The following is a 12626-nucleotide window of genomic DNA, read 5'->3' on the forward strand; positions in this document are numbered from 1 at the left end:
GCCTCACTTGGCATTAAATAGCACCAGTTAGCAGTTACAAGTCATTTTTCTATAAGTTGCACACTTAAATTCCAGAGCACACATCTCCTGGGAGGGTGTGGATCTGGGAGGGGCATGTCAAGGCAGTTACATGTATGGGTTACAGAATACTATCATGCCTAACTGTCTATAGCAGGGGTCTCAAAGTCCCTCCTTGAGGGCCGTAATCCAGTCGGGTTTTTTTGGATTTCCTCAATGAATATGCATGAGATCTATGTGCATGCACTGCTTTCAATGCATATTCATTGGGGAAATCCTGAAAACCCGACTGGATTGCGGCCCTCAAGGAGGGACTTTGAGATCCCTGGTCTATAGTTAGGCGCTAACATTTACAGTTACTACTAAGCTAGCATTAAATACACATGCCTATAATTAGGCATTTAATTGCAGATTTACACTAGCATTCTATAATGACACTTGCACTTACAGCTGTCTTTACAGAATTCACACTTAGCGCACATCATCCTGATGACTAAATTTTAGCAACCTTTTGAGAATTTACGCCTCTGTGTTCCAGGTCTTCCAAAACTTTGCCCTTGGGACTGTCTACCTGCAGGCTTCATATGCAGGAAAAAGGAAAAAAAAAACCTTTAGAAAGTTCCTAAAGTTCTGAAGTGGGATGTTTACTGATCAAAAATTTACAGTCTACAGAAAGGAATACAATGATCACAGTGCTTCACCATTTATATATTAACTGTTGAAAAATAAGGGATGTGTTAAGGTTAGCAAGAATTTGGTTATTTAGCATTAACGTAGTTATATAACTTACAGTTAGACTCACTAATATGTGCTACCGTGTTAGCACGAGATAATGCCATTACTAAGCAGTAGTTTACTGTAAGACATATGTTATACAATGGGATCCAGTTATTAATAACATATCTTAAATAACCTAATAATTAATATGCATTAAGACAATTGGGAGGTGGGGGGGGGGAATTCTATAAATGTCACAGCTAAAACCTGGTGTAAATGCCTGCACCCAATGCACTGCGTTATGCGTGAAGATGGCGCTATCTATAAAACCACAGCCATTAAGTAATTAATTGCTACTTAATGGCTTAATAATTTATTTGTGTGTGTATTTCACTCTGTGCCACATAAAGAGCGCAGGAGTTAATGTACATTAAAAGGTTCTAACCTGCATTAACTTATTAAAAAATAATATGTGAAAGTGAACTAGAAAGAAAGGTTCTGAAAGTGACAAAAACAAACTAAATCTTTTTACTGTGTGTTTTCCTACTAAAAATCCAGAGAGGTTTGATCAGAGGCACAATACTACATAAGTATAGCAGGAGAGTTATTGTCAATATTCCCATACAATCCATGAGTACACGTCACAAATAAACTTACATGGACAAATAAGATTGTTTTCTTATAAACAGAAAAAAAATGTGTAGGTTTCACTGACCTAACTTATGACACATATAATTAACATCTAAGACAGGGTTACCAGACGTCCAGGAAACCCCAGACATGTCCTCTTTTTTAGAGGACTATATAGGTGGCTGAACGGACTTTCCCAAACCCAGTAGTTTGTCCAGGTTTTGGAAAGCCCGCGACTTCCCGGCGCATCTGGAGGGACTCTGAGCATGCACGGATAATGTCACATGCATGCATCCGTGCATGCTTGGAGATCCTCCAGTTATGGTCTGGAGGTTGGAAAATAAAGATGAGGCTCTGTGGGGGTGGGGCTAGAGGCAGAATGGGGCAGGGCTGGAGGCAGAACTGGGCATGGCTCGGGACAGAATGGGGCGGGGCCATATTTCTCTGGACAAAAATCTGGTAACCCTAATCTAAGAGCTATGCCTCCTCCAACAAGTAGGGAAAAGTGGAACAGAGGTAAGTATACCTGCATTCTACATCTTCAGATGTGCAATAACAATATGGAATGTAAGGTGAGCAGTATAAAAATATATATAAATACAATTATAGATAGCAAAAAAGATAAAATAAACCTTCCAAAAGGAGATTTGTTTTTTTAACAAAAAAATACTACTTAAATTGTGAGCAGCAAGAAAGCTGAGGATGGTACAAAAACATACTTAAATGATGTATACTATCAATACATGTTGAATTATGCAAGGTAAATTTTGATATCTGTATAGCTATGAAATGTGCACAATTATAGGAGTCTCTGTTAATATTCTTAGAATTCCTTCTAAATCACTGCATCATGTTGTGACCCTCTATTAGGTACACACAATTGCTTTGGATAAATTCAGAGGTTCAGAAGCCATGCACAGAAGCATCATAAATCTCCTGCAAAATAGAACAAATATACCGCAAACAACTTTATGCACAGCATGAATGCCAATGGCTCAAGAATTTTATAGTAGTGAGATCTTGCTTCTAGTTAGCCTAAGTGTGATGAGTCAATTGTCAGCATATATGCAAAGATAGTTGCATTATGTTTGATGCTAAGATTCCTGAACTGAAGTGTGCATCTCCAGTTGCTGAAACAGGCACATTTATGTTATTGTATTGTTTTGGTTTATTTGTTTGTGTATTCCATTTGCTAAAAGCAAAGAGATGGACAAATGGGCATTTAACAAAATGCCACACATTGGTATTTTAACTACAGAAAAGATACAAAACATCGGAGGAACAAGCAGAAGCCATTTTAACAGATTTTAATTCCTTGGTTATATAAGCCAAGAATTTCTTTGGAATTGTGCAATTCAGCCTAAAGATCTACCAGATCAAAATGACTCATTATGCCAGCCTACTTGCAGTTGACATCCGTATAACTTATATTATTCTGTAAATTACACATGTAAACTGTGTACCCCACCCACCATTTGCCCATGTAAAATATGCACAATCGCAGAACAGTATAAGCTCATATCTGGTATGTACATTCTTATATGCTAATACTCTGAACAGTTACGCATGTAACTGATGCATAAATGTTACCCTCTTTGGCACCAGTTCTATAAAAGGTGCCTAAAACATTGGCACCATAAAATATGCACAGCGCTTGTCAATCTTCAGTTAGGTGCCATTTATAGAATCATACCCAAATTGGACTTAGGTGCCAGTAGGAGTCAAAATCAAAAGATATTTATGTCAGGATTTTCTTGGCCCAAATACCAGCGTCTAAGTCCAATTTAGGTGCCTAGATGTAAAACATGCCCAAGATCTACCCATGATCCACCCTGAACAACACCCACTTTCTGGTAGGTACCTTGGACCAGATGCTTACCTGAAAGTCATACCATCCAATAAATTTTAATTTTTGTCAACTATGAGCGTATTATTCTTAACTGACAGTGCCAATTAAGCTAATTAAACAATTAATTTAGGCTAGGTGTCGATCTAGGTGCCTAACTTCAGATCCCGTTTATAGAATCTGGGCCTTTGTGCATACCTAGAGCTCTCAATCATACCAGAATATGCCTCTTCCTTATAACTCAGATTTACACACCCAGATTTGTGTGCACACAGATTATTCAAGTAACAAGCTCATAACTATCGTTAATTGGGTTCCAACAATTAATTATTTAATTGGCACTCGTTAAAATCGTTGTGTGCATCTGATTGCATGTTATTCTAAGGCATGATGTTTAACTCTACTACTGTGTAACTCAAAAGGGGGCATGGCCTTGGGTGTATCAGATGCATTCTGAAAAGTTGTGCATATATAGAATAGTGCCTCAGCACACCTAATGGGTGCCAGCATTTACAACAGGTTTCAACAGGCATAAGTTTGTCACCCAAAATTAGGCATAGTAATTAATGCTAAGCACAATTCTATAAAAGGTGTGTGCCCTTTACAGAAAGGTGCTTAGTGAAAATTTTTCTGGTCCCTAATTTTGAGCGCCTATATAGAATTCACCTCATGCTGTCTTATCCTTTTATGAAGGGGTGCTGCAAAGTTCTCAGCCCGAGAAGAAAGAATGACGTGAATGTGGATCAATCGACGATCTGAAACAATGTCAAAACACAGAATTTTGTTTCTGCAAATTGGCACGTAACGAAAATAACACTCTTTTCAGCTACGAGGGGCCGCTAAAAAGTTCTCAGCCCAACCAAGAAGCTATGAAACCAAGAAGCTATGAAACTTTCAAGTTATTCCACACTTTTCTTTTTGCTTCATTTTATATCATTGAAACGAAAAGTGTCAAGAAAAGTGTGGGATTACTTGTAAGTTTCATAACTCCACATCGTTCTCTTCTTGGTTGGGCTGAGAACTTTTCAGTGGCCCCTCGTAGAGTGGCAAAATAACGCTCAGAATTTAGGAACTTTGTTGGTTGGGCTGAGAACTTTTCAGCACCCCTCATAAGCTCTTACATGCACATAAAAATACTTGATTACCTGGCTATCCTTTTTCCTTCTTCTTCTTAAATCATATGCATTCAAAGCTGATTCTCTCTGCATGACTTGATATTGCATAGTACATTGATTCTCTTCACTTTGGGATTCTCTTTTTTCAAAAGAGCAACCTGTACAGTATATATCATTTCAAAAATCTGAAGAAAAATGCAAATATATTTAAAAAAGGCTAAAAAAAAATATGTATGCTGTTTTGTAGATGAATCCTTAAAATGTTTGGATCCTAATGCACAAATCCCCTAAAAAGCCAAAGCTACAGAAAAAAATATCTTTAGAACTCTGTAATGATGATGAAAATGATATGAACATTATGCATTGTTAATACAAGTTAAGTAGTTCCTGTTGAAGGTATCTCAGTTGTTCAGGCATAAAATTATATTACCAACTTCTCTTCCCACCTCCAGTGGCAGTTCTTAAGTCTTCTGGATATTTTACATTGAGCTCTTATCTGTAGAAAGTGAATGACATGACAAAAGGCTCTCTCCCTTAACTTTCTGATGCACAGAAAACAGGTTCACTCGGTTCTGTTCAATGGTGCTGAGATTATCTCCAAAAATGGAGCAGTTTAAAAATATTTAAAGCCAGAATGGCTCGTCAGTGCTGTATACTTTCATAGAGAGAACATAAGAATAGCCATACTGTGTCAAACCAATGGTACATCTAGCCTAGTATCCTGTTTCTAACAGTGGCCAATCCAGTTCACAAGTACCAGACCGAAACCCAAACAGAAACAGCATTCCATGCTACCAATCCCGGGGCAAGCACTTTGGGCTCCTTTTACAAAGCCGCGTTAGCGGTTTAACGTGCGTAATAGCGCGTGCTAAACCGCCAGACGCGCTAGCCGCTACTGCCTCCTCTTGAGCAGGCGGTAGTTTTTCGGCTAGCGCGGGGGTAGCGCCTGATTAAAAGTCGCACGTGGCTTCGTAAAAGGAGCCCTTTATTTCAGTAGCAGACTAGGATGTGGGGTAAACTACTGGATGCAAACTCTGCCCCCCTACTTGCTGGATGTGGCTTGGAATAATGCAAACTCCAGCTTTTTTTTTTAGGAGGGGGAAGGGGGTTAGGATCTAAGTCACTGCTGAGCAGCAAAAACTAGTGGCCAGACTTGGCTATAAGCCAGATGGCAGAGGAAGCAATAGCGCCCCTATTGACAGGTCATCATTGCAATGGCTGGTCAAAGTTAGATCAGGGGTATAAAAAAAAGGAGATAAATCCCCAGAGAGCTGTGAAAAAAAAAAAAGGTTCATGACACCACAGCCCAGACTGGTTCTGACTAGAGAGTTGCGCGGGGACAGAAATCCCACCCGTCCCCGCCAAAGTCCCACCCGTCCCCGTGAGGAATCCCACCCGTCCCCGTGAGGAATCCCTCCGTCCCCACCCGTCCCCGCGAGGAATCCCCTCCGTCCCCACCCGTCCCCGCGATGAATCCCCTCCGTCCCCGCCCGTCCCTATAAACTTTAGAAATAGTTATTTCATTTAATTATGCTACTGAATTAAAGGCTCTGGTAGAAACCCATTTACAAATAAGCAAAAAGACTTTATTAATTTGAAAATATTAATTGGGAAGAATACATACTTTGCAAACGGGTTTCTACCAGAGCCTCTAATGTTTATAAATTTTTATCAACACAACTAATATACTACTTTATCCTGAAGCAAAATAAAAAAAAAGAAATATAATTCTTTTCCTACCTTTGTTGCCTGGTTTCTGCTTTCCTCATGTTCTCATTCAATTCCTTCCATCCACTGTCTCTCTTCCTTCTGCATCTTCCATTTGCTCTGTTACTGTGCCTCTCCCTTTCTTCCCCCTTCCAAATTGGTCTGGCACCCATCTTCTTCTCTCCGCTCCCCCCATAGTCTGGCATCTGTCTTCTTCCCTGCCAGCGTCTTCTCCCTACTCTCTCTTCCCCATTTCCTTTCAGCGTCCTTCTCCCCCCATTTTCCCCATGTCCTGTCAGCGTCCTTCTCCCCCCTCTGTCTTCCACATGTGCTTTCAGTGTCCTTCTCCCCCCTCTGCTTCCCCATGTCCTTTCAGCGTCCTTCTCCCTCTCTGTCTTCCCCATGGCCTTTCAGCGTCCTTCTCCACCCCCCGTCTTCCCCATGTCCTTTCAGCGTCCTTCTCCACCCCTTTGTATTCCCCATGTGCTTTCAGCGTCCTTCTCCCTCCTCTGTCTTCAAGTGCTTTCAGAGTCCTTCCCCCCCTCCCGTCTTCCCCATGGCCTTTCAGCGTCCTTCTCCCCCCTCCTTCTCTACCGCCCCGGGTGCAGCACAGCCGGCCAGGTCCCCTTACTTTTGTGGCACTTCCCCGACCGACCGACAACAGCCCCGGTCCGACAAACCTCCCTGCCCTTAACTGCGAATCTAAATTACCTTATTACAGCTGCTGTAAGAAGATAATTTAGATTCGCGGCTACAGGGCAGGGAGGATTGTCGGACCGGGGCTGTTGTCGGTCGGTCGGGGAAGTGCCACAAAAGTAAGGGGACCTGGCCGGCTGTGCTGCAACCGGGGCGGGGTGTGGTGGGGCGGGGCGGACCGCCCCCTCCCTTGGTAGCCACTCGAACCGCGAGGCTACTCTCCTCCTTACCTGCACTGCCTGCAGCACAGAGCCAAACGGAAGTCTTCCCGACATCAGCGCTGACGTCGGGAAGACTTCCGTTCAGCTCTGTGCTGCAAGCAGAGAAGGTAGGGAGAAGAAGAGCCGCGCGACTGAGTACATCCAGCCCCGCAGGAACCCCACGACCCTCGGAGGCATCCCCACGGGATCCCCGCGACCCTAGGGGGCATCCCCATGGGATCCCCGTGACCCTAGGGGCGTCCCCATGGGAACCCGTGACCCGAAGGGGGAACCCGTGGGATGCCCGCGGGTCCCGCGGGATTCCCGTCGTCCCCGTTCCCATGCAGCTCTCTAGTTCTGACTGAGCTAGAAGCCCAGGAAGGAAAAGGAAACTGCCAGACTTAAAAAAAGAATACTCCCCATTGCTTTTAAGCACAATAATAAAAAGCCATCATTGTTTAATATAAAGAAACATATTCTCCCTAGAACTGAAGATACTGGAAAAAAAATAGACAAAACAGACTTTTTTCCCTTTTAATTTCAGAAAATAAAATTCCATAACTCAATGGAGCCCACATAACTGCTTTCTGCTTTCGAAATGATGCTACTGCATTCATTCCCTTCACAGAAAGGAAAAAAAAAAAAAGACCTTATTTTATAATGACTTCAGACAATGGATTTTTCAAATGTATTTACAGATATGCCATCACTGTTGCCACTGGAGCCCCAGAAACTGAGATTTAACATTAAGCTGTTGCCATGAATGGCGTATCTGAGAATACCGAGCTGACAGAGTCTGAGTCAGATTTTGGTCTGTTTGGTTTCAAAATGCTCTCTGCAGTGAGGTTCTCATTTGGAAATAGCCTTACTTTACCATTCTGTCCCTGCATTTGCTCTTTCATGGGTTCTAGGAACACCACTCTTTTGCCAGTGCTAGACTTCCTCTCTGTCGGAGGATCATGCGACGGAGTAGCACTCAGAATGGAGGAATGGGCACTGCTTTGGTTTTGCTTTCTCTGCTGCTGTCGGGCTTTGCATGGACAGTGACAAGGGGTCAGGTAGAGATAAAGCAGTACCAAGATAATGCTAACTACACAGGCAGCAAGAGTGGTAAATGCAGTATTGAATGCTTCATGCACAGGAGATCTGTTCAATGTGAAATTGCTTACTGTTATCCTAATATCTATGGTTTCATTCAACAATCTTTGCTTATTTATTGCAGTGCACGAGTACACGCCAGAATCCTCAAGCCGCGCTTTTTCAACTTTGAGACTGCCATTGTGAAACACTTGAAAATGTTCTGTCTTATTACCTGGCTCTAATATTCTGTTCTCTGGGCTGACCCAGAAGAAATGTGTACTCGAATCAATTATTTTACTATCACAGTGTACCACCAACCTCTCGCCAACCTGAACTTCGTAAAGAAAGCCAAATACATGAAAAGAGCCATTAACAGAGCTGTCAGAGCAGTTCAAAAAGTTGTCCTGAATCAAGGCGAGCTTAGTGGAACCTTTTGAATCAGAGCGCAAAAAACAGATGTAGTCACTTTTGAAATCCACTACAGGGCTAAAGTGCCTATGGAACCAAAAATTGAACATGGAATTGTACGTACAGTCACAGAATAATGGGTTCCCATGTAAATATATTCCACAGAGCTGCCTGGCTGGCACCAAACTTAACTGTTGAACAGGTATTGTTTGCAGGTGATTGTATGAAACATCCAGTAATACGAGTTCAGTCAGCTTAGTTCTACCAGTATATAAGTCCACTGGAAAATATGTTAGCAAGTTACGACTTAAATATAGTTTTTCCAACCTGTGAAGCCCTCCAAAAGCATCAGAATCAATGTGTGTTATTTGATTGTTGTAAAGCAAGAGAATTTCCAGTGCTTTTAGCTCCTGGAATATTGGGTTGCTCAATGTCCTCAGGTTATTTGATGACAAATCTAGGTACTTCACGTTTGGAGTGGCAGAAAAACTTCCAGTGGAGATACTGCTAACACTGTTATGACTGAGAATCAATGTATTCAGCTTATCAAAGAGGACGGGAACCCAGTCTGGATCCAGAAAACTGATCTTGTTGTAACTTAGATCCAGCCTTTTTATGAACTTAAAAAGCGTCCGTGGCACCATGGAAAGATTCTTGTTGGTGCAGCTCACAATATCACTGGCACAGATGCAAGCTGCAGGACATACTCCGGAGGCACAGCTGCTTATGTTTATGGCAAGGAGTACCAGGCATGCAAATCCTCTGCAGTTTACTTTCAGGATCTCAAGTAGAGTACAGAATGACTGGCAGCTTGAAAACATTCTGGCTGTCTTCTAGCCTTGTTCCAGCACTCCTTGCCACTGAATATACATGAAGTTAATCTGGCACTAATCAATGTACAGAGAAAAGAGATATGCAAAAATAGAAATATTAACATTTCACAGTTATAGCATTTTTTTTTTTGCCTTCCTATATAACAAATTTATTTAAAAAAATGACAAAGTGTAGCAAATTCAATCCTTTCCATTATGCTAGTGTTTACAGCATGTTTCTATTACTTGTCGAAACTTATTTTAAAGTAATACATTATTATATCAGTGGCAGATTCAGTTGATTTAGATTCACCCATTAAAAAAAAATCTACATAGAGTGAAAGAGCTTAGCGTTATTTCTGAATCTACTGATTTTCATCTCATCAGCTTCCCGTGCTGTACATATGGGAACAACTTAAAATAGACCTTGCACTCAATCAAATACGCAGTGCTTTGAACTATGGAGCGTTTTAGCAATTCCAGCTACAAAATCCCTGCAAAAACTAAGAACAGCGGTTACCTGAAATGTTAAGAGAGAGAGAGAAAAAAAAAGTCGCAGGTCCCAGCTTCTTCCTAACTGATTCCAGCAAACAGGAAAGATACGTGCCAGAGGCTGCCACCTCCTCTCTTTACCTTCATGGCCGGGATTGCCTTGCTCCGGTTGCAAAGAACTTTCTGCACGTAACTGCAGCTTCCCTTTGCTTTCCGGGAGCGCCGCGCGAGACGGCAAGAAACCCAGCTCCGACCGCCTACCAGGCTTCTACGCCCGCTGATAGGTGATGGACGAATCAAATAGGGGGCGCTTAGGACGTTGATTGGCTGTGAGCGGCACATATCGGCAACTGCGGGCGAGCTCCCGGGTTAGGCAGTGAGCAACGTCTTATCGCTGTAGTTGAGGTGTTACGGACGCCAGGCTCTCGCAGTATTTCTCTGGATTTGTTGCCAGGGGATTTTGACCCGAATCGCCTGGATGCTGATTAAGAGCTAAGAAAGGCTGGAAAGGGTAAAGAGAGAGGTTAAAACAGAAAACCCAGGCCTGCTTGAGTTCATACGTGGGTCAAGTTAGAAACTGGCGCGCGCTTCAGTATAGTGGTGAGGACTCAGCAAGCACGAGAGATGCTTATTTCCTTTCGCTGTTGCTTCAGGCTGGATGTCCAGAAGGCATTGAACTCTTTTCCAGCCAGTGGGTAAAGGGAGGCGTGGTGAAATGCTGGGAAACGAAGGGTTAATGTAGCTGGTTTAAAAAAAGGGTTTGGACAAGTTCCTAGAGGATAAGTTCATAGTCTGCTGTTGAGACAGACATGGGGGAAGCCACTGTTTGCCCTGGATCGATTGCATGGAATGCTGCTACTATTTGGGTGTTTGCCAGGTACTAGTGACCTAGATTGACCTCCGTGAAGATGGGATACTGGGCTAGAGGGACCATTGGTCTGTTCCAGTAAGGCTGTTCTTATGTTCCACATGGAATGAGGCCAAACGGCAGCCTTCACACCTCGCCTACTTCTCAAAGCTTTTGTCCTGCCTAGGCATCAACTAAAATCTAATGGTGCATAGAGGCGTCTGGTGGGCTTGAGCCTCACATCTTCCTAGTTGAAATAGACCTCCCACCCACCCCCTCCATTTACAGTCGAGATATCACAGGAACTTGCATCCTTGCTCTTTGTTTTGTGCTTAATAAATAAGGGATGTGTATTACAAAAAGATTGAGGAAACTTTTCATAGAGGCAAATTAAATAATATTAGTTTTATAGCTTCTACGAATGTGTGTTCAACTTATTCCATCTTTGGTTGAGCAGATCGATACATTAGGAGGGGGTGCTGAAAGTTCTCAGCCCAACTAAGAAGAGAATGATATGGATATGGTTCAATAAGTAGCAACCAAACTCCACAGAGAGAGAAAGAAAAAAGACCAGAGATGAAGAGGACCGGAAGGGGTATCAGACAGCCCGACACTCAGCCATAGAGTGCTGGGAGCGAATCCTCATTTAACCCCACGGAACCTCCACCCCCTCGTATTGTGTACTGTATTTTTTTCAATTATTAATGCTTTATACTTGGCTAAATAGCTCATAGGTTTACTGTTTGTATGGCCGTTAAAGTTGCTTGTATTGCATGTCAATTCAATATAACTTAGCTTTCATTTTCAGCAAAATCCTTCCCCCGAACGCCAACGCGTTTCGATAACCTTTGTCAAGGCGACATGGGGAGCTGAAAAATAAAAGGACAGACCATTACACTACAAAAAGGGAGACCTCTACAAATCGTATTTAGAACCCCCCCAACTCAATCCATAAAACACTCACAATTAGGTTACTTACATTTAAGTTAAAGCAATAGCTGTATACCACCAACCGGCTGCAAACGCACGCCGAGGCAGACTCGCTCTGGGATTTAAATACCACCCACCTGGACCGCTTATCCGGGTAACACCCTCTTGCCTAAACCTTCTTAAAGGGGCCCCTACATAATAACCTGAAAACAGATTAAAGGTCAGCCTGAGCTAACCAATCGGACGCTTCATTTAACCCCTTAGGGGACATAGAATCTAATACAAACATCCAACGGAGCTCACACCGATTGAGCCTCCGGGCAGTGTTCCCTCCCTCCCACCCCACTGCAACTTGGTCCAACACCCTCCATTTGAGGTCATTCAACGTATGACCATGCCTGACCCAATGGCGAACCAACGGAGATGATTCTGCATGGGTATGTACTCTTGACTTGTGTTCTGTTAATCGAACCCTTATGGGGCGAGTGGTTCTACCCACATACAGCAAGGGGCACGGACATTGTATCACATAAATTACATTGTCAGACAAACATGTAGTGTTGTGTTTTGTCTGATACCTAACTCCTGTACTAGGATGGGTCCAATGCTCCCCCGAGATAGTGAATTCACACCACTGACATGACCCACAAGGGAGATGATTACCCCTAACCCTGGGGGGCCTATCCTGTAGTTTATAATGGTTAAGCAACTCCCCCAAATTCCTTCTTCTACGATAGGAGCACAATGGAGCATCCTCAAGGGTAGGGATGACCAATTTAGGAATATGCCAATGTTTTTTAACAATGTCTGCGACCTGGTGGGCAAGGGTGGAAAACTCCTGCACGAAAGCTACCATATCTTGAGACTGCCCATCTCTGGCCACCTCCTGCAGTAACCATTCTCTATGGGCATGCTTAGCTCGTTTGTACGCCTGTTTAACCGTGGCATACGGATAGCCACGCTGATAAAATCTGGTTTTCATATCTTTAGCATGACTGCGAAACTCATCTAAAGAGTGGCAGATCCTTCTTAGCCTCAGGAACTGACTGATGGGCAAACTTCTTTTAAGACTGTCCGGATGAAAACTGTGAAACCGTAAAAGGCTATTGCGATCAGTCTGTTTTCTGT

General features: G+C 42.9%; 1 protein-coding gene across 2 annotated transcripts; it reads right to left on the reverse strand.

Moving 5' to 3' along the window:
* Positions 1–261: 261 nt before the first annotated feature.
* Positions 262–9925, reverse strand: AMIGO2 (adhesion molecule with Ig like domain 2). 2 transcript variants are annotated; one of them, XM_033959101.1, is made up of 4 exons: positions 9750–9925; positions 8242–9304; positions 3878–3966; positions 262–596 (listed from the first exon to the last, which is right to left on the reverse strand). In XM_033959101.1, exons 2-4 carry the CDS (start codon positions 9236–9238, stop codon positions 519–521), a joined length of 1164 nt encoding a protein of 387 aa, XP_033814992.1. In that variant the 5' UTR covers positions 9239–9304; positions 9750–9925; the 3' UTR covers positions 262–518. The 2 variants fall into 2 exon arrangements, with proteins under 2 accessions (XP_033814992.1, XP_033814991.1); XM_033959100.1 differs by lacking the exons at positions 262–596; positions 3878–3966 and having other exon boundaries at positions 7210–9304.
* Between the last annotated feature and the right edge of the window lie 2701 nt (positions 9926–12626).

The sequence above is a fragment of the Geotrypetes seraphini genome, chromosome 9 (assembly GCF_902459505.1).
Source record: "Geotrypetes seraphini chromosome 9, aGeoSer1.1, whole genome shotgun sequence".
Taxonomy (NCBI): domain Eukaryota; kingdom Metazoa; phylum Chordata; class Amphibia; order Gymnophiona; family Dermophiidae; genus Geotrypetes; species Geotrypetes seraphini.

What these genes read in the sequence shown, in the direction of transcription:
- AMIGO2 (XM_033959100.1), bottom strand. Translation starts at nt 9,238, where the DNA reads ATGTTTTCAAGCTGCCAGTCATTCTGTACTCTACTTGAGATCCTGAAA.